General features: G+C 64.1%; 2 protein-coding genes across 3 annotated transcripts; one reads left to right on the top strand and one right to left on the bottom strand.

Annotated features, from left to right (window-relative positions):
- Positions 1-98: 98 nt before the first annotated feature.
- Positions 99-14,994, bottom strand: LOC120380553 (solute carrier family 12 member 3-like). 2 transcript variants are annotated; one of them, XM_039498355.1, is made up of 26 exons: positions 14,635-14,994; positions 13,959-14,090; positions 13,755-13,830; positions 13,457-13,552; positions 12,349-12,488; positions 10,419-10,529; positions 10,163-10,274; positions 9,949-10,079; positions 9,754-9,838; positions 9,418-9,578; positions 8,978-9,085; positions 8,468-8,591; positions 8,255-8,356; positions 6,220-6,375; positions 6,014-6,113; positions 5,687-5,798; positions 5,463-5,591; positions 5,113-5,219; positions 4,809-4,891; positions 4,547-4,618; positions 4,207-4,311; positions 3,372-3,483; positions 2,743-2,829; positions 2,238-2,373; positions 2,030-2,097; positions 99-507 (listed from the first exon to the last, which is right to left on the bottom strand). In XM_039498355.1, exons 1-26 carry the CDS (start codon positions 14,923-14,925, stop codon positions 366-368), a joined length of 3,078 nt encoding a protein of 1,025 aa, XP_039354289.1. In that variant the 5' UTR covers positions 14,926-14,994; the 3' UTR covers positions 99-365. The 2 variants fall into 2 exon arrangements, with proteins under 2 accessions (XP_039354289.1, XP_039354290.1); XM_039498356.1 differs by lacking the exons at positions 13,959-14,090; positions 14,635-14,994 and having other exon boundaries at positions 13,467-13,552; positions 13,755-13,822.
- A 3,775-nt stretch (positions 14,995-18,769) lies between these two features.
- On the top strand, positions 18,770-22,653 carry KLHL33 (kelch like family member 33). Its single transcript, XM_039497545.1, has 4 exons — positions 18,770-19,301; positions 19,719-20,640; positions 21,446-21,616; positions 21,915-22,653. Exons 1-4 carry the CDS (start codon positions 18,770-18,772, stop codon positions 22,651-22,653), a joined length of 2,364 nt encoding a protein of 787 aa, XP_039353479.1.
- The last annotated feature ends 234 nt before the right edge of the window (positions 22,654-22,887 follow it).

Genomic DNA, 22,887 nt, shown 5'->3' with positions numbered 1-22,887 from the left:
GGCGGGGCCGGGCCGGCAGGGGCTGTGGGTCGGGAGTGAGGGGCACCGGCGGGGCTGGGGGGGGTCAATTGACGAGGTGTCAGGCGCTGTGTAAATAACAATATTTAATATTTACAATGCAGCACGGTGGGCGCCACCCCCCGGCAGGGGCAGAGCACAACGTTCCCTGGCCCAGGCAGCCGAGTCCCCACGGCAGTGTCGGAGGGGACAGCTGAGTGTTCAGAGATGGCAGCACCAGCATCAGCCCCCTGCCCAGCCGGGGGCCATGATCTGTCCAGCTGGGCCGGGCCGGGGCTGCTGCTCCACCGCGCGGGAAAGAACCCAGGTTTCCAGGCTACTCCCTCGGGCTACGCCTGCAGTGCCCCCTACTGGCAGTAGAAGGTCAGGGCATCCTGCTGGTTGCCCCGGATGAAGGCGACAGGCGGGCGCAGATCCCGGGACAGGGTCTCCAGCCAGGCCATGTAGAGGGCGCTGGGACAGGCCCCCTTGCGCACCACAGGCAGGCTCCTGCAGGGAGGGAGGGAGGGGGGTCAGTGGGGGCCATGGGGATACCCCTGAGGGCTCCCATCCCCCCCACCCCCAGGGCAGGGCCAGAGGGATCACAGAATCAGGGTTGGAAGGGACCTCAGGAGGTATCTAGTCCAACCCCTTGCTCAGAGCAGGACCAACCCCAACTAGATCATCCCAGCCAGGGCTTTGTCAAGCCTGACCTTAAAAACCTCTGAGGAAGGAGATTCCACCACCTCCCTAGGTAACCCATTCCAGTGCTTCACCACCCTACTAGGGAAATAGTGTTTCCTAATGTCCAACCTAAACCTCCCCCTCTGCAACTTGAGACCATTGCTCCTTGTTCTGTCATCTGCCTCCACTGAGAACAGCCGAGCTCCATCCTCTACGGCAGCGTTTCTCAAACGGGTCACTGCTTGTGCAGGGAAAGCCCCTGGCAGGCCGGGCTGGTGTATTTACCTGCCCCGTCCACAGGTCCGGCCGATGGCAGCTCCCACTGGCCACAGATCGCTGCGGGAAGCGGTGCGGGCTGAGGGACTTACTGGTCACCGCTCCCAGCAGCTCCCATTCGCCTGGAGCAGTGATCTGCAGCCAGTGGGAGCCGCGATCGGCCGGACCTGTGGAGGGGGCAGGTCAACACACAGTCCCAGCCTGCCGGGGGCTTTCCCTACACAAGTGGTGACCCCTGTTTGAGAAACCCTGCTCTATGGAACCCCCCTTCAGGTAGTAGAAAGCAGCTATCAACCCCCCCTCCCTCTTCTCTTCTGCAGACTAAATAACCTCAGTTTCCTCAGCCTCTCCTCAAAAGTCATGTGCCCCAGTCCCCTGATCATTTTCATTGCCCTCTGCTGGCCCCTCTAATTTGTCCACATCCCTTCTGTCGTGGGGGGCCCAAAACTGGACGCAGTGCTCCAGATGTGGCCTCACCAGTGCTGAATAGAGGGGAATAATCACTTCCCTCGATCTGCTGGCAATGCTCCTACTAATGCAGCCCAATATGGCATGGGCCTTCTTGGCAACAAGGGCCCACTGCTGACTCATATCCAGCTTCTCGTCCACAGTAACCCCCAGGTCCTTTTCTGCAGAACTGCTGCTGAGCCAGTCGAGCCCCGGCCTGTAGCAGTGCCTGGGATTCTTCCTTCCTCAGTGCAGGACTCTGCACTTGTCCCATCATCCACGTCATTAATAAAGATGGTGAACAAAACCGGCCCCAGGACTGACCTCCGGGGCACTCCGCTTGATACCGGCTGCCCCTACCCCGCGCCCCAGGGCAATCCCCCAGGGCAATGATCACTCCCCCCACAGCCAGGGATCCCAGGACACAGCCCTTCCCCTATGGTCTGTCCCTCCTACTGCACTGGCGTATGCAGGCCAGGTCTCCCCCCCCCTGCTCTATCCACTAGCCCCCACTGCCCATGGCTCGCAGGGCGTCTCTTCCCCATCCCCGGTTCTGCAGTGAGACAGGGCCAAGATCACGCAGGCCGACGGCGCTGTCCCGCGGGGGGATGGGGCCTGCACTCACATGACGATCAGGGCGGCGTTCCGGGAATTCTCCTGCAGGATTTCATGGAGTCGGACCTGCTGCTCCGACTGTGGGGGAAGAGTGAGAGGGGGTTGCAGTGTGCCCAGTGCCCAGCCCCCAGGAGTCCTGGCTCCCGCTCCCCAGCTCCAATCACTAGATCCCCGGTCCCCTCCCAGAGCTAGGCTAGGACCCAGGCGTCCGGTCTCACCTTTTTCCTGTAGACCCGCAGATCCTCATCTGACACCTTCCAGGGCGTCTCCCTCCGCAGGGCCTCTGTGGCCTCAGGGCTGCGCTGCCCCTCGTTGAGCCGGAACGGAGCCACCAGGTCCTCAAACTCCTTCAGGCTGGGGGCAGAGCACAGGGCTAAGGCCAGCTGGACCCACGCGGAGGGCTAGGCAGTCTAGGCTGGTACCTGGCTCTAGGGTAGGGAGTGGGGGCTGGGAGCCAGGACTCCTGGGTTCTCTCCCTGGCTCTGGGAGGGGGGTGGGAGCCAGGACTCCTGGGTTCTATTCTCACCCAGACAGCTGTAGGGATCCATCAGTGTGGTGGTGGTGCCAAGGAGGTGGGGTCCATTTCAGGGGTTGTGTTAGGCACTGGGACCGGGCCTGGTGCCCCCCCTCCAGGTAGTGGGGAGCCTGGGGAATGGGGGCAGGCCTGAGCCCCCCCCCCCAGAAAGGGGGGTGGGGAATTGCTGTTGGGGGGTGGGGACTCACCTGCTCTCCTCCGGCTGCCAGGCCACGTGGGGCAGCACCAGCACCTCGCTGAAACCCAGGCGGAACTTGCTGAGCAGCAACTGGATCCTGTGGGGCAAAGGGGGAGCGATGGTCCCACAGGAGGGGGGGAGCAGCAGGGCCCATGGGTGGATGGGGGATGTGGGAGCAGGGGACCTGTGGGTGCAGGGGCAAAATGTCTAGAGATGCCCCTGCGTGGGTGGAGGGGGAAATGACAGGGCCAGCAGGTGGGCAGGGAATGCGGGGAGCTGCGGGAGGGGAGGGGCGGGAGGAATGCGGGGGCCCACGGGAGGAAGGGGCGGGAGGAATGCGGGGAGCCGCGTGGGGAGAGGGGTGGGAGGAATGCGGGGCCCGTGGGAGGAATGCAGGGAGCCGCGGGAGGGGAAGGGGCGGGAGGAATGCGGGGAGCCGCGTGGGAGAGGGGTGGGAGGAATGTGGGAGCCGCGGGAGGGGAAGGGGCGGGAGGAATGCGGGGAGCCGCGGGAGGGGCAGGAGGAATGCGGGGGCCCGTGGGAGGGAGGAGAGGGGCGGGAGGAATGCGGGGGGCCCGCGGGAGGGGGGAGGGGCGGGAGGAATGCGGGGGGCCCCCGGGAGGGGGGAGGTGCCCTTACTCCTGGCGCTGCTGCTCGGCGCTGCCCAGGTGGCCGCTGACGAAGACCCGGACGCGGCAGCGGCTCCAGCGCTTGCGGCGACTCAGCAGGTAGGGGACCAGCAGGGTGAGCCCTGCGGGGAGACAGTGTCAGGGGGCGGCGGGAGCAGGCCAGGAGTGAAGGGCGGGGGCTGCCAGGAGGTGAGGGCTGGAGAAGAGATGGGAGGCTTCCAGGGGTAGGTGCAGCTGTTGGGGGTTGGGGGGGGAATGCTGGCAAGGGAGGGGGGCTCTAGGGAGAGGGAGCTGGTGGAGGAAGGGGCTTGACGGGGTGGGGGCTGGCGGAGAGAGGAGGTTTGGGGGCTGGTAGGAGAGGTGGGCTGGCTGACAGGGTGTGGGGGCTGGTGGAGAGAGGAGGTTGGGGGCTGGCAGAGGTGAGGGGCGGTGGGAGCTGCCAGGGGAGGGAGGAGGTTGGGGGGCTGGCACAGGTGAGGGGGCTGGCAGAGGCGAGGGGACTAGTAGGGGAACTGCCAGGGGCAGGGCTGGCCCCAGCAGTTTTGCCGCCCCAAGCAGTGGTTGGGGGGAGCCGCAATGGGCGGCACTTCGGCGGCAGCGCTACCACCACCGCTCCATTGTTCGACAGCAATTTGGCAGCAGGTCCTTCCCTCCGCGAGGGACTGAGGGACCCGCTGCCGAAGAGCCGGACGTGCCGCCCCTCTCCGCTGGCCACCCCAAGTACCTGCTTGGTGCGTTGGTGCCTGGAGCCGGCCCTGGACAGGGGTGGGGGGCTGGAGGAGGGAGGAGGTTGGGGGGCTGGTGGGGGAGCTGCCGGGGTGGGGGGTGGGCTGCGGGTCACACACCCCCATCGTCAAAGAGCCAGTAGACGTCCACACATCTCGTCTTCTGCTGGGCCTGGAAGTGGGTCTCAGTGAGCTCGTCCGCGCCCAGCACCTTCACGCTGCTGCCTGTGGGCACAGGGGGCAGGTGGGGCAGGGCAACCCCTAGGCTCGGGGCAGGATGGCATCCGTCCGTCCCGCCCCCTCTGGGGCTGCCTTGGCCTGGCACGGGCCCAGTGCCCCTGGCTGCCACCCACAGCCCCCTCCCTCGCTGCCCAGCCCCTGCCCCCAGCTGCTTCAGTCCCTGACCCCCTACACAGCCCCCTCTCTGCCCCCAGCAGCCCCTCACCCCTGCCCCCCTCACCTGCATTGCCCGGCTCCTGTCTCAGCTTCTCCCTCTGCAGCGCTGCCTCGGGGTCCTCAAACGCGGGGTTCACTGGGGAGAAGGGGGTTAGACAGCTGAGGGCAGCCCCCCCCCCGCCACACCCGGCTGCACAGCCGCCTCCCAGGGAATGGGGCAGGCAGAGAGCACTGCTGGAGGTCACTGCTGCCCCCTACTGGCAGGCCCAGGCATGTCCATGGGTCTGTGTCCAGCTGCCCTCCCCCAGCCCACCCCCGATACTCACCATAGGCCCGCACCGTCCGCGACACATCCAGCCCGTCCTTCATCCTCAACACGCACACCCCAGCCCGGCCGTCGAACGCGTCGCTGGGGGCACAGAGTGGGGTCAGGGGGTGCTGCTGGGGGGTCCCAGGCCCTCCAAGGGCCTTCAGCCCTGGTACTGCCTGGGAGGTGCCAGAAAGGAGGTGCTGCCCCCCAGGGAGTCTCCCCACCTCCAGAGATACCCCCAACCCCATTGCTTCCCCCTACTCCGGGGCATCCACCCCAGCCCCCCACCCCACTGCTGCCCCTGCGCCCAGCCCCCTTACTGGATGGTGGCCACGTAGTTCTCCAGGTTGTGGGGCGAGTCCGTCTGCCAGTTCTGCTTGTAGCCCAGCACGATCGTGTTGGGTTTGAGACGTCCCAGCCCAGACACCTGGGGAAAATCATGGGTGAGGCTGGGACAGTGCAGGGGGGATGACACACAGCGCAGCATGGCAGGCTGCACTCACTAGGGGGCAGGGCGGTGCATGCACAGCACAGCGCTCATCCGCTCCAGCAGGGGCAGCACACAGAGCAGGGCTCAGCCCCTCCAGCAGGGGGCGCTGGGACACACAGAGCAGGACTCAGCCCCTCCAGCAGAGGGCGCTGGGACACACACACACACACACACACACACCTGCATGAGGCTGCGGGCTCCGCTGCGCAGGTCCGGGGCCGTGATGAGGGTGTAGAAGGATCGCACCTTGCGCCTGTTCAGCCACTCGATGTGCTCCTCTGAGTCGCTGTCCCCTGGGGTGTCCTGCAGCTGGGAGAGGCAAGGGGAGGGTTAGGGGGCAGGATCCCAGGCCCCAAACTCACCTCCTTGAGGTTCCCCCCCCCCCCCGGCATCCCCATACTCACTCCAGCCACGTTGCCACAGATCATGAGGCTGACCCCCTTGGTGAAGGCGCTGACGAAATCCACCAGAGCTGGCCGGAAGCTGGGGGGACCCGTCAGCACCAGGCATTGGGGGCTGGAAGAGAGGGGGAGTTGGGACAGTCCAGAGGGGGGGTGCTCTCCCCACAGAGACACTGCTGCCCCCAATGCCCAAGCATTATTCTCAGAATCAGTTATAGAGCCCAGCACCCCCCATTCTAACCACTGGACCCCACTCTGCTCCCAGAGCCAGGCATGGAACCCAGGAGTCCTGGCTCCCAGCCCCCCCTGCTTTCAGCCAGCCAGGCCTACCGGAAATTCTTGACATGCTCCTCCACTTGGGTGAGGCTGACAGAGTAGGACAGGGCCATGCTGTAGGTCCCGGCCTGCACAGAGGAGCCCCAGTTGACATCTGTGGGGAGGATGAAGAGGATGCAGGGATGCAGAGGAAAGCTTGTTTGGTCTGGGTGCCCCCCAGGTCTCCCCGTCCCCTCCCACCGCCCCGGCGCCTCCCTTACCTGGCTTCTTGTAGCTGACGTAGGCCAAGCTGACCAGGATAATGCCCACCACGATGAGGGCCGCCCACCAGGTCAGCAGGAACATGATGACCACGGAGACCACGGCCCCAAAGAGGGCGCTCCACTTGCTGAAGTAGCGAAAAGAGGGTCGCCAGCCTGGGAGGAGGGAGAGTGAAAGGCTGTGCCCAGCCTGATGTGTCAGACCCCCCCAACCCAACCTATCTCCCCACATGGCCAGGGCAACAGTAACCACCCTGCCCAGCTCAGCCTTTTCAGCTCGAAAGGCTCAGCCCTACACCGCCGGACTCCTGCAACTCAACTCAACCCTCCGTTGCCTGGCTCCTGCAACCCAACTCAACCCTCCGCCGCCCGGCTCCTCAAACCCAGCTCAATCCTACACTGCCCAGCTCCTCCAACTCAACCCTCTGCCGCCTGGCTCGTGCAACCCAACTCAACCCTCCGTCGCCCGGCTCCTCAAACCCAGCTCAATCCTACACTGCCCAGCTCCTCCAACTCAACTCTATTCCACCTGGCTCGTGCAACCCAACTCAACCCTTCGTCGCCTGGCTCCTCAAACCCAACTCAACCCTCCACCACCCGGCTCCTCAAACCCAGCTCAATCCTACACTGCCCAGCTCCTCCAACTCAACTCTATTCCACCTGGCTCGTGCAACCCAATTCAACCCTATGCCACCCAGCTTCTCAAACCCAGCTCAAACCTACACTGCCCAGCTCCTGCAACTCAACTCTATTCCACCCAGCTTGTGCAACCCAACTCAACCCTCCGTCGCCCGGCTCCTCAAACCCAACTCAATCCTACACTGCCCAGCTCCTCCAACTCAACTCTATTCCACCTGGCTCGTGCAACCCAACTCAACCCTCCGTCGCCTGGCTCCTCAAACCCAGCTCAATCCTACACTGCCCAGCTCCTCCAACTCAACTCTATTCCACCTGGCTCGTGCAACCCAACTCAACCCTCCGTCGCCTGGCTCCTCAAACCCAGCTCAATCCTACACTGCCCAGCTCCTCCAACTCAACTCTATTCCACCCGGCTTGTGCAACCCAATTCAACCCTACGCCACCCAGCTCCTGCAACCCAACTCAAACCTACACTGCCCAGCTCCTGCAACCCAACTCTACGCTGCCCAGCTCCTTCAACCCAACTCAACCCTCTGCCACCTGGCTCCTGCAACCCAACTCAACCCTCCACCACCCGGCTCCTCAAACCCAACTCAATCCTACACTGCCCAGCTCCTCCAACTCAACTCTATTCCACCCAGCTTGTGCAACCCAACTCAACCCTACGCCGCCCGGCTCCTGAAACCCAACTCAACCCTACGCCACCCGGCTCCTCAAACGCAACTCAACCCTTCACCACCCGGCTCCTGAAACCCAACTCAACCCTACCCTGCCCAGCTCCTCCAACCCAACTCAACCCTACGCTGCCCAACTCCTCCAACCCAACCTGCTCGGCCCTATGCAGCTCCTCCAACTCTCTGCTCAACCAACGCCCTTCCAACTCAGTCCAACTGTATTCTACCCATCTCCAACTCAACTCTCCTTCCTGCACAACTCCTCCAACTCAACCCAGCTCAATCCTTCCAACTCCTACCCACCTCTACACCTCAGCCCAACCCTTCCAACCCAACACTGCCCTTCAGGGCAACCCTTAGAACTGAACTCAGCTCTTGCCTACCCAGCTCCAACTCAACCTACTCTGCGCTACTCAGTCCCCCATCACCCTACCCTACGTCAATAAACATATCCCTTTCAACCCAACACCAATCAACAGAATCCAACATAACCCATCCAATCCAACCTCACTCTACCCACTCTCCCAGTTCAACACAAACAACCTATCGGATCCAACTCAACCTGCCCCATGCTACTCTGTTCAAGAATTCCCATGCCAGACACCCAGCCTGACCGCCTGCACTCAACACATGCTTGGTTTGATCCCTGGTGCCAGATGTGACAAACCTCAGCAAAGCCCTCCGTGCCCCTGCCCCTATGGCTGCTGGGGTTCCTGCTGTACCTGGGGAGTTGGTGATTGTGGCATGGAAGCAGCTGAAGTTGATGAGGGCGTAGGAGCAAAGGAAGAAGTTGGAGATGATGGGGGCGATGGTGTTGAGCTCAGCTGTGGGTGCAATGGAGAGATGGGTCAATATGGGGGTGCATTCCCATCCCACAGCAAGGAGGAGATGGTCCCCTTCCACCTGGCCCCAGCAGGGTGCGTGTCCCCACTCACCGATGAGGATGAAGGCGATGGCCAGGATGAAAGTGAGCATGTAGCCCCGAAGCGGCTCGTTGTTCTTGCCGTAGCCTTTGGCGAAGAAGCCGATGACGGGATACAGCTTATCTTGGCACAGGCACTGCGGGGGACAGGCACAGGCAAGGCAGGGGGTTCAGTGGTAGCAGAGCTACGGGTGACAGAAGGCACCCAGGCCCAGGGTGGGAGGTGGGAGGCTGGGTAGAGATGATCCGAATAAGAGGTGAGGACTGAGGAGTTGTTTGGAGGGATAGTGGGGGTGCTCTTGGGGGCTGTGGCGGGTCACTGGAGGTGGTGGGGTTTTCAGAAGTAGGGGTGTCTCTGGCGGTGATTTGGGGGCATTCCAGAGCACGTCATTGAGGGTGGTGGTGGGTGGGCCGCTGTGGCGGGTGTGGTATGGATGGAAGGGTACAGTTGGGTGCTGTTGTTACTGAGGCTGTAGCTGGGGTGTTCTGTTGTTGGGCCCCCACCCCTGACACCCGGACTCACCTGGAAGACCTTGGGGGCTGAGACCAGGCAGGCCAGGGCAGAGGAGAGGGTGGCGGCGAAGATCCCCGCCGTGATGAGGGGACTGAAGCCAGACACCATGCTCATGGTCTGGGAGGGAGACAGACCCCAGGATAGGGGGGATCAGAGAGAGACATTCCCAGCCTGCCTCTCCCATCACCCATAGCTCCCATCCCATGCCCCAAATGCTCCCCGTCCCCTTCAGTGTTGGCTCCTCCCCCTCACTGCTGGCTCCTCCCCAGTCCCACCCCCTCAGTGCTGGCTCATCCCCTAGTCCCACCCACTCAATATTGGCTCCTCCCCCAGTCTCATCCCCTCAGTGCTGGCTCCTCCCCTAGTCCCAACCCCCTAAGTGCTGGCTTCTCTGCTCACTACTGGCTCCTCCCTCAGTCCCACCCCCTCACTGCTGGCTCCCCCCCCACCTGGTAGTTGTTGGCCAGCCCGTACTCGCAGGTGCCGGCCTGGGCGCACTCGGTGAAGTTCCAGCCGTAGCCGCACCCGAGGCCCAGGCAGCCGTCCGTGGCGTTGGGGGAGCCCAGCGTGTCGTTCAGACTCCCGGACGCATCACGCACCACGCATGACCCTGAGGGGATGGGGGAAATGAGTGACCACCCCCCCAGGACTTAGTGCCCCCCCCAGCAACACCCCTTGCAATCAAGTATCCCCCAGTGACCTCCCCTAGGATGTAGAGCCCCTGTCCACTCCCTGCAGCATGGCGCCCCCTAGAGAGCCCTGCCCCCCATTCCCTGCCCCGTTACCTATGGTAGCTGAGATGGCCAGGTAGGAGAGCGTGGTCCAGAAGATGGCCAGCAGGGTGCCCTTGGGGATAGCCACTGCGGGGTCCTACAAATGAGGATAATGGGGTGGTTAAATGGGGTGGTTATTGTGGCCCATAACTCTCAGGAGAACCAGTTCCCCTAGCCCCTGCTGGGCCTGGGGGGCCAGGAGCCCACCTTGAGGTCGCCTGAGATGTTGGCGCCAGCCAGGATACCAGTGGCTGAGGGGAAGAAGATGGAGAACATGCCAAAGAAGTTGCCCGATTCGCCCCGCCACTCTGGCCCGACATTCTCCAGGAAGATGTCCCCTGCGGGAAGGGAGAGGGCAAGGTTCAGAGGGGCTGCACTGCCCATGAGGGCCTCCAGTGGTGGGGAGTTCCACTGGCCCTACCTCGGTAGCTGAAGTAGCCTTTGGACATCTTCTCCTCCGTGGCTGGAATCAGGGTCCCCACGAAGTAGTTGATGAAGGAGACCATGATGACGAAGAAAAAGACAACCTGGGCCTGCAAGAGGGCAGGGAGAAGGGCTGAGAACCCAGGGGTCCTGGCTCCCAGCCCCTCCCCCGCTCTAACTCACTAGACCCCACTCCCCTCCCACAGCTGGGGATGGAACCCAGGAGTCCTGGCTCCCAGCCCCTCCCCCAGTACCTTGGCTTCCCACTCCATGCCAGCCAGTGCGATGCCCAGCAACACTGTCACCGTGATGACGCCCACGATCCGGATGTCATTCACAGGGTCTGTCATCACCGCGTCAAACTCCTGGGGGGCAGGTATATGGAAATGAGTTTGGGGGGGCCCGGAGTGGGGAGGGCAGGGCGGGGAGTTAGAGAAGGGAGTGGAGGGAGCCAAGTATGGGAAGTGGGACAGCTGGGTCCAGCGTGGGTCGGGGAGAGCAGACAGAGACCACCAGCAGACTGTGGACGGTGTGGGGTGGGGCAGGGCTGGGGGCTCAGTGGGGCCCACATACCAGCAGCTCGTGACGCACGCTCTAGATAAGGCCATGTTCTCACGGCAGACAGGTGGGGCTGGTGGGGGCAGTGGAGCTGAGAAAGGGACAGGTGGGTAGGGAGAGGTGGGTTAGAGATTGAGGCTAGAGCTGGGATTAAGGGGGTCAAGGGTTAGGTTAGTTGTTCTGGGGTCAGGGTAGGGGCTAGATGGAGGGTTAGGATTTAGTGTAGGGGTAGCTCTAGGCATATGGGTGGGTTAGGATTGGAGTTAGGGGTTGGGGTTAGCGTGAAGGGTTAGGGTTAGGGTCAGTGTTCGGGGTTAGGGTTGGGATTAGGGTTAGAGTCACGGTTAGGGGTTAGGGTTGGTATTGGGATTAGGATTAGCATTGAAGGTTAGGGTAAGGGGTAGGGTTAGGGGATAGGGTTGGGTTTGGGATTAGGGTTTAGGCTTAGCATTCAGGGTTAGGGTTGGGGTTAGAGTTGGGGTTAAGGGTTTGAGGTTAGGTTCAAGAGTTAGGGGTTAGGGTTAGTGTTCAGGGTTAGAGTTTAGGGTTAGGATAAGGGGTTAGCGTTAGGGGTTAGGGTTAGTGTTCAGGGTTAGGGTTTAGGGTTAGGATAAGGGGTTAGCGTTAGGGGTTAGGGTTAGTGTTCAGGGTTAGGGTTAGGATAAGGGGTTAGAGTTAGGGGATAGGATTGGGGTTAGGGTTACGGGAGAGGGTTAGGGTTGGGGTTAGAGTTAGAAGTTAAGGGATTGGGGTTAGGGTTAAGGGGTTAGGGTTAGTGTTAAAGTTTAGGGGTTAGGGTTAAATTTCAGGATTAGGGTTAGGGTTTAGGGTTAGTGTTCAGGGTTAGGGCTGGGGGTTGGGGTTAGGAGATAGGGTTGGGTTGGGGTTTGGGGTTAGGGTTAAGGATTAGGGTTAGCGTTTAGGGTTAGGGCAGGGGTGGGCAAACTACGCCCTGGGGCCTCATCCAGTCCTTTGGACATTTTAATCCGTCCCTCGAGCTCCTGCTGGGGAGTGGGGTTGGGGGGTTGCATGTGCTGTGGTGCCACACGGCTCCCCGAAGCACCAGCATGTCCCCCCTTTGTCTCCTACACATAGGGACAGATGGGGGGCTCCACATGCTGCCCCCACCCCAAATGCCACCCCCGTAGCTCCCATTAGCCGGCAACCGTGACCAATGGGAGCTGCAGGGGCGGCATCTACAGATGGGGCAGCGCACACAGCTTCCTGGCCGTGCCTCCACGTAGGAGCCAGAGAGGGGACATGCTGCTGCTGTCGGGAGCTGCTTGAGGTAAGCGCTGCCTGGAGCCTGCACCCCTGACCCCTCTCAGCACCTCTAACCCTGTCCTGATCCCCCTCCCACCCTCCGAACCCCTCGGTCCCACCCTCCTGCACTCCAGAGCCCACACCGCCAGCTGGAGCCCTCACTCCCCTGCCCCAGGCCAGAGCCCCCCTCACGCACGCTGAACTCCTCCTTTCCGGCCCCACCCAGAGACTGCACCCAACTCCCAGCTGGGTGAGCATTCGCGGCCCGCCACACAATTCCCATCCCCAGGTGTGGCCCTCAGGCCAAAACGTTTGCTCCCCCCGGGTTAGGGTTATTATTGTCCAGGGCCAGGCCCCGCCTACCAGCAGCAGGTCGCGCACAGTCTCGGCAAAGCCCACCACGTGCATAGCCACAGCCACAGCGTTGGCGAAGGAGAAGAGCAGCCCGATGGAGCCGCCCAGCTCCGGGCCCAGGCTGCGCGAGATCAAGAAGTAGGTGCCCCCTGCGCCCAGACAGACAGACGGACGGACGGGGTCAGCGGGGAGAGGGCTCTAGGGGCTTGGGAACAGGCAGGGCTGTTGGGAGAGCCCTGGGGAGAGTGTGTGTGTGTGTGTGTCCCTGCTGCCCCCTGGTGGCGAGATGAGCCCTTGTGTGTGTGTGTCCCCACAGCCCCTGCTGGAGGGGACGAGCCCTGCGCTGAGTGTGTGTGTGCGTCTGTGTGTGTGTCCCCCTGCTGCCCCCCTGGTGGCGAGATGAGCCCTTGTGTGTGTGTGTGTGTGTGTGTCCCCACACCCCCTGCTGGAGGGGACGAGCCCTGTGCTGAGTGTGTGTGTGCGTCTGTGTGTGTGTCCCCCTGCTGCCCCCTGGTGGCGAGATGAGCCTTTGTGTGTGTGTGTCCCCACACCCCCTGCTGGAGGGGACGAGCCCTGCGCTGAGTGTGTGTGTGTGCGCGCGCACGACAAGTGTATAATTTTAAGTGCATGACTGTGTGTGTGTGAAGTTTTGCATGTATAACGATGTGTGTACCTAAGTGTGTGTGTTATTTTGTGCATGTAGTTGCCGATCTGTGATTTTGTGACTCCTTGATGCAGAATTTCCTGTGTGTAACGCTGAACTGTGTGGAGCATTGTGTACGTATCAGCCGGTGTGTCGCTGCTGTGTGCGTGATTCCCTGTCTCTCGGTGCGTATGGCCGTAGTTCAGTCTAACTGTGGAACTGGAGCTAGTTTTGTGTCCACCCACCTGTGCATCTCTAGCTGTGTGTTTCTGCAGTTGGGTCTCATTGTGTAGCAGTGTGTGTGTGTGTGTGGGGGGTTGTCTCTCTCTTTCCCCTGGCCAGGTTGAGATAACAGCCCACCTACTGGTACCAGAGGGGAGCGCTTCCCTGACCACCCTGTTTGTGTGGCGGCCCCGGTGTGAACCTGCCTCCCTAGCCCCTCAGCGCCCCCGGGACGTGGGGCCCAGCTCTCACCTGCCTTCACCTTGCCATTGGTGGAGATGGCGGAGATGGACAGGCCGGTGATCGTGGTGACTACAGCCGACATGAGGATGATGAGCCATGTCAGCCCTGGGGGGGAGGGGAAGATGGTGAATGGGGACCTGGGGAGTGAACCCACCCCATCTCCCACTTTACTCCCCTGTTACTGGGCACCCTCCTCTCCCATCGGGGAACACCGAGAACCCACCACAAGCTCCCAGCTGGCTTCTCGCTCCTACCCCACTGGTGGTGCTGGAAGGGCCTAGCCATGGGGCAACCCCCCCCCCATTACCTATCCCAGCCTGGGCTGTGATCCAAGGCAGCCGGAGATATAGGATCACGCCCCAGATGTTGAGCATGCACCGGATCTGGGGAGAGAAAAGGGAGGAGGGTGAGATGATGGAACCCAGGAGTCCTGGCTCCCAGCCTGCCCACCCCCCCCAGCTGACCCACTGGACTCCCGCTCCCCTCCCCTCCCCTCGGGATCTTGGTTTACCATCACGCCGGTCACCCAGCCGAACCGGACTGGTTCCGCTTCAGGGCTTGCTGCGTCTGGATCCTCCTCATCCCCCTCCTTAGCCCTGGATTCCCCAGGGTCAGGAGCGTCAGGGAACCCAGGCCCGTCCTCCTGCGGTGGTGGGGAAACAGCGTTAGAGCGCCCACTGCTGAGCCCCCCACGCCCTGCAGCATGGCGCCCCCTGCCGAGCCCCCCGCACCCTGCAGCATGGCCTCCCCTTGCAAGCCCGGTCCTGTTCCCGGCACCACAGCACCCCCTGCCAAGCCCCCCACACCCTGCAGCACGGCGCCCCCTGCCGAGCCCCCCGCACCCTGCAGCACAGCACCCCCTGCCGAGCCCCGCTCCTGTTCCCGGCAGCACGGCTCCCCCTGCCGAGCCCCCCGCACCCTGCAGCACGGTGCCCCCCACGCCCTGCAGCACAGCGCCCCTGCCGAGCCCCCCGCGCCCTGCAGCACAGCGCCCCCTGCTGAGCCCCCCGCGCCCTGCAGCACAGCACCCCCTGCCGAGCCCCCCACTCCCTGCAGCACAGCACCCCCTGCCGAGCCCCCCACTCCCTGCAGCACGGCCTCCCCTGCCGAGCCCCCCACTCCCTGCAGCACCGCACTCCCCGCTGGGCCTCCCTCTCCCCACTCCACACAGTGCCCCCAGTGCTCACCACGTTGCGCAGCACCTCCAGCGAGGGGCGACTCTTGCGGGCCCGCCCAGGGGGGGCCGACTGGGCGTAGAACTCGTAGCAGGGGCTGACGTCCATTGTGGTCGCGTAGTCTGGGGGAGCCGAGAGGGAGCCCCCCTCATCCGCCTGGCCAGAGCCCTCCATGGACGGGGCCGGGGGGCACGGCGGGGGGCTTGCCCCCTCCTTCCCTTTGTCCAGGGCAGGGCCCGTCTGGAGCTTCCGCACCTTGAACCGGCCCAAGGCCAGAACCGTCTTGTAGGCCGGGGAGTCCATGGGGGTGCCGGGTCCACCTGGGGGTGAAGGGGGAATCCAGTACTCTGAGCAGGAAAGGGTTAAACTCCCCCCACCCCACTAACTGAGCAGGGCCGTCCCTGCCAGCAGGAGGGGACACACACACACACGCACACACACACACGCACACACACACACACTCTCTCTCTCTCTCTTTGTTCTTTCCATTTTAGAGATTGTGAAACTGGGGATAGAACCCAGGAATCCTGGCTCCCAGCCCCTTGCCCCGCTCTAAGCACTAGACCCCACTCCCCTCCCAGAGGTAAGAGAGAACCCAGGAGTCCTGGCTCCCAGTCCCCCATCACCACCTGGTTCTAACCACTAGACCCCACTCCCCTTCCAGGCCTGGGGTTGTGGGGGAGGGAGCTGGAAGCCAGAACTCCTGGGTTCCCTTTCCTCAGGGTGGCAGAAGATGCAGATGAACAGACAATCTCCCCCCCAGCCCACCCCCCAGTACCTGCTACCTTTCCGCTGGCCCTGAGTTCAATCCTGTGCCCCTCTCCCGGCCCCTCCTTGCCTTATAAAGGGCCCAGGCTGAGAGGCCAGGCTGGGCCCTCCAGAACCGGCCCAGGCAGCCCCTGGCCGGCCCCACCGCCCTGCCCCTAACTCCCCCCCCCCCACTCCCTCTCCAAACACGGAGACTTTCCATCAGCCCCGGCCCCCCTGTTTGCTCTGCTTATCAGCCCCGCGTTCTTTCCACTGGGGCCCACTCCGCCCAGCTCTGCTTGGGGCAGGGGCACAGGACAGGGCAGAGGGGCCAGAGGACCCCCCACCAGTGCATGTTGGGGGGAAGTGAGGGCTGGGCTGGAGGCCCAGGGGAATCGCCACCAGGAGGGAGCCATGGGGGGGATAGGAGCCATGGGGGGATGGGCAGGGGGTGGTGTGTGGGGCAGCACAGATACACCCACCCCCCAAGCAGGGCTTGTGTGTGTGTGCACCCTGATAGAGGGGACAGGCCCTGCTTGGAGGGTGTTTGTCCTAGCCCCATACTGCCGAGGGGGATTCTCCTTGGTACACGCTGCTCCGAGGGCAGGCCGAGCAGAGTGCCAGGCCTGCATAGCCCCGTGGCGCAAGCCTCACAGGGACCTTTGACAATGAGGTAGGTTTGTGTCCCCCTGCAAATATTCTTACCCCCTTCCCAAAATGGCTCCAGCAGAGACAGTAGGTGAGGCAGGAAATTAGGCGCATCCTACCCACAAATCCCATCACCCCACTCGGCGAGCCCATCCCCCACCCCCTATACCCCATCCCCCACCCATCCTGTACCCCCCACCCCATCTTCCACCCCCCCACCCATCCATCCTCTACCCTCATCCCCCACCCCATCCTCCACCCCCCACCCAGCCATCCCCTACTCTCATCCCCCACCCCATCCTCCACCCCCACCCAGCCATCCCGTCTCCCCATCCCATACACTCCATCCAGCCATCCCCACCCATCTAGAACCCCCTCCCACTCCATTTCACCTTGCACCCCCCACAACTGTCCTTCCACATCCACTCCCACCTGTCTATCATTCTGAACTCCCCCCCGGCCCCCCCCCCCCTTTGGTCTAGTCTGGCTCTTTACACTCTGATGGAAAAACTAATTTGAACAAACTTTTCCGACCCCAGCTGGGAAAAACGCCTTTATCCCCTAGCGCTGCCCAGCCCCCATGGGGGGGGGGGTGTCATGCTCCGATGGGGGTCTAACCACTAGGCCCCACTCCCTTCCAGAGACAGAACTCAGGAGTCCTGGCTCCCAGTCCCGCTGCTCTAACCACTAGGCCCCACTCCCCATCTACCCCCTGAAGCCCCTGTGCTTTGGACCCTAGACACCAGCTCCTGGGACCTTCTGTCCTTCCCCACTGGTGAATCCCCAGCGGAGGAAGGAGGCAACAGAGAGGCTAGGACATCCCTCCCTGCTCCCAGGAATCCCACCCACAGCCCACAGCCAGGGGCCTCCAGGCTTAGGGCTCCTGGCCAGAAGCTCCCTGGCCGCAGGGCTGCAGTCCAAGGGGAGGGCAGTATGGGGCCCAGGACACGCGATGGGCTGGCAGGGAGCCTGGCCTGCCCAGACCGGGCTATAATTAGCCCCTGGGATTGGGGCCAACGCTCCCCTGCGGCTACCCTGTCTCCAGGCCTCGGGAAGGGTCGTCCCACAGCCCACCCCACAGCGGGCCCCAGCAGGTAGGGGGCAGGGCTGGGGTGGAGGGGGAGGCTGTGGGGCAGGAACTCTGGGACTGGAACGGGGAGAAGGACAGGGTGAGGGTGTGTGTCAAGCCTACACACTCCACAGCAAATGCAGACACACAGATACAGCAACTACACACACACGCTGCAACCCCCCCACAGCAACCACACACATATACACACACACAACACCCCAGCAACTACACACACACGCTGCAACCCCCCACAGCAACCACACACATATACACACACACAACACCCCAGCAACTACACACACACACTGCAACCCCCCACAGCAACCACACACATATACACACACACACATACACACAACACCCCAGCAACTACACACACACGCTGCAATCCCCCACAGCAACCACACACATATACACACACACAACACCCCAGCAACTACACACACACGCTGCAACCCCCCCCACAGCAACCACACACATATACACACACACAGATACAGCAACTACACACACACGCTGCAACCCCCCCACAGCAACCACACACATATACACACACACATATACAGCAACTACACACACACGCTGCAACCCCCCCCAGCAACCACACACATATATACACACACAACACCCCAGCAACTACACACACACACTGCAACCCCCCCACAGCAACCACACACATATACACACACACAACACCCCAGCAACTACACACACAACACAGATATGAACTACACACACACACACACCCAGCAGGAACTACACACACACACAACACAGATAACAACTATACACCCACCACAAACACCCCCTACAGCAACTACACACACACATACACACCCCACAATCCCCCCCCAGCAACTACACACACACACACACACACAAAAACACAGACAGGAACTACACACACACACACACACACCCTGCAACCCCCGCCCCAGCAATTACACACACAACACAGGCAGCAACTAGACACACACACACTGCAACCCCCCCCAGCAACTACACACACACACAACACAGAGAGGAACTACACACACAAACCACAACCACCCCTCTCACTTCTCACAGCATCCACAGCAAACACACACACACAAAGTGAACACAGGAACATGCAAACACCATACCCACACACAGCAACACACTGCACAACTGCACACACTAGAAGGTTAATGACACCACATAGTCATACATCGCACACCCCCACACTTCACAACTACACACGGAGACACCACAGATACTCCCGCCCAGCACACAGCACCACTGGAGCACAGAGACACCTCCCAACATAGCGCACAAGACACACATCATAAAATCCCTCAAATACGCCCCCAATACCCACAGCTCACAACCCCCCAACTGTTACACAAACACCACACTGCAATTATGCACACATGCCACAAAAACACCCCCCCCCCCGTTACACACAATCACAATCACACACACACACACATATGAGTAGCTGTTGAATGGCACAAAGAAAATGGAGAACAGGGCCTGTTCCCTGTAGTAGGTGGTGCTGGCTCCCATCTGGCCCCAGGGCGGGGACTGGCTGGCTCAGGGGGACAGCAAATGGCGCACAGGCCTGCCCCTCTAAGGGGCACCAACTCCCCTCCGGCCCCAGGGCGGGGACTGGCTGGCTCAGGGCCTTTCACGTCCTTTCCTGGCAGGTCCCCCGGGGTGATGTGGCCAGGCGAGGGGCCAGACGAGGAGGGCGACGCACCCGAGCCGCGCTGGGAGCTGCGGAGCGAGTGCCACGCCCAGCGGTTCTTCGAGGCGGCGTTGGAGCTGCGCGGGCAGGGCCAGCTGGTGGATATGACAGTGCTGGCCGGCGCCCAGCGGTACCAGGCCCACGGCGTGGTGCTGGCCGCCGTCAGCGCCTTCTTCTGCCAGCGGCTGGCGTGCGGGGCCACCGGGGACGCGGACGTGAGCCCGCTGGCCACGCCGCGCGGCTGGGAGGCGGTGCTGGATTTTGCCTATACTGGGGCCTTCACAGCCATGCCGGGCACGGCCGGGGAGCTGGAGGCTGCAGCTCAGGCCCTGGGTGCGCCCCGGGTGGTGGAGATCTGCCGGAAGATGGGGGGCGGGCTGGAGGGGCCGGAGGGCAGGAGCCCGGCTGAGGAGCAGTGGGAGACGCTGCGGGGCATGGAGGAGCTGTACCGAGCCGGGGTGGGCTGTGACCTGGCACTGACCACTGAAGGAGAGACCTTCCGAGGTGAATGGGGCACCGGCAGAGGTGGGGACGGGGCAGGGCTGGGCTAGCAGGGGGCTGCGGGTCGGGAGTGAGGGGCACCGGCAGAGGTTGCGGGGAGCCCAGGGCTGGGGTGGCCAGCACTGGGGTTCAGGGGGCTGCGGGTCGGGAGTGAGGGGCACCGGCAGAAGTTGGGGGGAGCCCAGGGCTGGGGTGGCCAGCACTGGGGTTCAGGGGGCTGCATGTCGGGAGTGAGGGGCTCCGGCAGTGCTGCAGAGGAGCCCATGGCTGGGGGAGCAGGGGGCTGCAGGTTGTGAGGGGCACCGGCAGCCCTGGGCAGGGAGGAGCCCAGGGTTGGGGTGGCCGGCACTGGGGGCAGGGCTGGGCGGCCCGAGGGTGCCTGTGGGATCTCCGGGCCTGACCTCCCGCCTCTCCCCACAGCTCACCGGGTCGCCCTGAGCTGCGGCTGCGAGTATTTCCGGGCCATGTTCTGCAGCGGGATGCGGGAGGCGCGCCAGGGAGCCGAGCCCCTGCCCACGCTCATGGCCCCGGCCGACCTGCGCCGGCTGCTGCCCTTCGCCTACTCGGGGACGGTGGCGGGGAGCTGGGCCGAGCTGCTGGGCGCAGCTGAGACCGCCCTGCAGTACCAGGCCTCGGGGCTGCTGGCGCTCTGCCTGGAGGCCATGCAACGGGCGCTGAGCCCGGCCCGCAGCCTGGACCTGCTGGCCTTTGCCCGCGCCTATGACCTGCGCCCGCTGGGCACTGCCGCCCAGGCCTACGCCCTGGCCAACTTCCACGGGGTGGCGCGGTGCCCCGGCTTCCCGGCCCTGCCGCTGGCCGAGCTGCTGGCCCTGCTGGGCTCAGACGAGCTCCATGTGGCCAGCGAGGTGGAGGCCTTCGAAGCTGCCCTGCGCTGGCTGGATGCCGACCGCCCCCGCCGCCTGCCCCATGCTGAGGCCGTCCTGGCCCGAGTCCGCTTCTCCCTGATGGGCACACGGGAGCTGCGCCGGGTGCGAGCCGCGGACCTGCTGGCGCCGCCGGGCCGGCTCTACCAGCTGCTGGTGGCGGCGGTGGCGGGCGAGGGGCCCTGCCGCGTGCGCACCCCGGCTGGGGCCCTGGTGATCTGCGGGGGCGAGGGGCTGGCGCCCAGCCTAGCTACCCGCCGCCCCACCCGGGAGCTGTGGTTCGCCCACCGGTTCCACAGCGGGGTGGGGCTGGTCAAGCAGGTGGAGTGGAGGCGGCTGGGCCAGTTCCCGGACGGGCCACGGTTCCGCCACGCTGCCGCCGTGCTGGACAACATGCTCTACGTGCTGGGCGGGAAGCACTACTACGGGGTGCGGGACACGCTGGCCACGGCCTTCCGGTGAGTGGGGCAGGTGCTGGCCTCTAGGGGGCGCCGGCTCCCATCCGGCTCTGAGCAGGGAGGCTGGCCCGGGGGGGCGGGGAATGGGGCACAGGGCCTTCCCGTCTAGGGGGCGCCGGCTCCCATCCGGCTCTGAGCAGGGAGGCTGGCCCGGGGGGGGAATGGGGCACAGGGCCTTCCCGTCTAGGGGCGCCGGCTCCCATCCGGCTCTGAGCAGGGAGGCTGGCCCGGGGGGGCGGGGAATGGGGCACAGGGCCTTCCCGTCTAGGGGGCGCCGGCTCCCATCCGACTCTGAGCAGGGAGGCTGGCCCGGGGGGGCGGGGAATGGGGCACAGGGCCTTCCCGTCTAGGGGGCGCCGGCTCCCATCCGGCTCTGAGCAGGAGGCTGGCCCGGGGGACGGGAATGGGGCACAGGGCCTTCCCGTCTAGGGGGCGCCGGCTCCCATCCGGCTCTGAGCAGGGAGGCTGGCCCGGGGGGGACGGGGAATGGGGCACAGGGCCTTCCCGTCTAGGGGGCGCCAGCTCCCATCAGGCCCCAGGGTGGGGGTCTGACTGGCGGGTATCAGGGGAAGGGATCTCTGGTGGGTGGGGAGGTGGCAATGGGACCTGAGGTGGGGCTGGGGAGAATGGGACCTGGCTTGGGTGGGGCAGGGAAGGGATTTGGGGGGGGTGGGGCTGGCCAGCCCAAGGACAGGGAATTGGGGCCGGGATGGGCAGGGGGCTGGCCGGCCCAGGGAGGCAGAGAGTGGGACCCGGGGCAGGCAATGGGGTCCATATGGGGAGTGCCCACCTCACCCCGTTGCAGGTACGACCCCGCGCAGGACTCCTGGCAGCGCCTGGCCGACATGCCCAGCGCCCGCAGCTCCTTCCCGGCTGTGGGGGTGGCCGGGCGGATTTACGCCCTGGGGGGCAGCTCTGAGGACGCCTACTGCACGGATGGGGTGCAGTGCTACGACCCCCCTGCCGACGCCTGGAGGTGAGGGGGGGTAGTGCCTGCTCCTGCCCTCGGACGCCTGGGCCCCCTTTGCCCTCCAGGGCCCCCACCCCCGCATGGCTGAGCCAAAGTACCCACAACCTGGATATCTGGGCTCCCATGGGCACCAGGCCCGGTAGGGGCCAGGAGGGCGCTATGGAGGGGCTGTGGGTGTGCCGGGGGGGCTGCCATGGGTGGTGGTAGGGGTGCTATGGGGGGGCCATGGTTGGCTGTTTGTTTCTGCTTTTTCCTCTATTTCATTGGCTGATTTTTCTCGTTTCCTTCCTTTTCTCCCGCCCAGGCCATGCGCCCCCCTGCCTGCCCCGCTCTGCGGCCATGCCGCCTGCACCCTGGATGGCGCCATCTACGTTTCAGGGGGCTGTGACGGCTCAAGCGAGTGCCGGGCCTGGCTGCTGCGGCTGGGCCCGGGGGGCCCCTCGGCCCAGCTGGCCCCCATGCTGGAGCAACGGGCCGGCCACATCATGGAGGCGCTGGGGGGGCAACTCTACGTGGCCGGGGGCCTGCGCTGGCGCGACGGGGGCTACACCGACCAGCTGGCCTGCGAAGTTTACAGCCCTGGCCCGGATGCCTGGGTCCGGCTGAGCCCGCTGCCCCAGGCCCACGTGGGGGGCGCCTCGGCCGTGCTGCAGGGGGAGCTTTATGTGCTGGGCGGGTACAGCCAGGAGACCTACCGGGACACCCACCTGGTGCTCGCCTACCAGCCGGGGCGGGGGCGCTGGCTGACGCTGGGCACCCTGCCCCAGGCCTGTGCCGACCTGCGGGCCTGCGTCCTGCTGCTGCCGCCCGCCCTGCGGGGGGACCCGGCCCGCCTGATCCCCCCCCCCGGGACCGGGCAGCCCCTGGCACCTCCACACGGGATGGGGACCCTGCCCCTCACCGAACGGGGGACCCCTCTGAGTCCCACATGGGACGAGAACCCCCCCTCTGAGCCCCCCACCACAGAACAGGGGACCCCTCTGAGTCCCACATGGGATGAGAACCCCCCCTCTGATATCCCCATGGGATGGGGCCCCCTCTGACCCCACCCCCCCAGAACAGGGGACCCCTCTGAGCCCCCCTGGGATGAGACCCTGCCCCGACCCCTCCACAGGACCCAGCAGCCCCCGGCACCTCCACACGGGATGGGGACCCTGCCCCTCACCGAACGGGGGACCCCTCTGAGTCCCACATGGGACGAGAACCCCCCCTCTGAGCCCCCCATGGGATGGGGCCCCCTCTGACCCCCCCACCAAATGGGATACCTCTGAGCCCCC

This window comes from Mauremys reevesii, linkage group 13, assembly GCF_016161935.1.
Source record: "Mauremys reevesii isolate NIE-2019 linkage group 13, ASM1616193v1, whole genome shotgun sequence".
Taxonomy (NCBI): Eukaryota; Metazoa; Chordata; order Testudines; family Geoemydidae; genus Mauremys; species Mauremys reevesii.
This window is presented reverse-complemented; position numbering and strand designations above follow the sequence as displayed.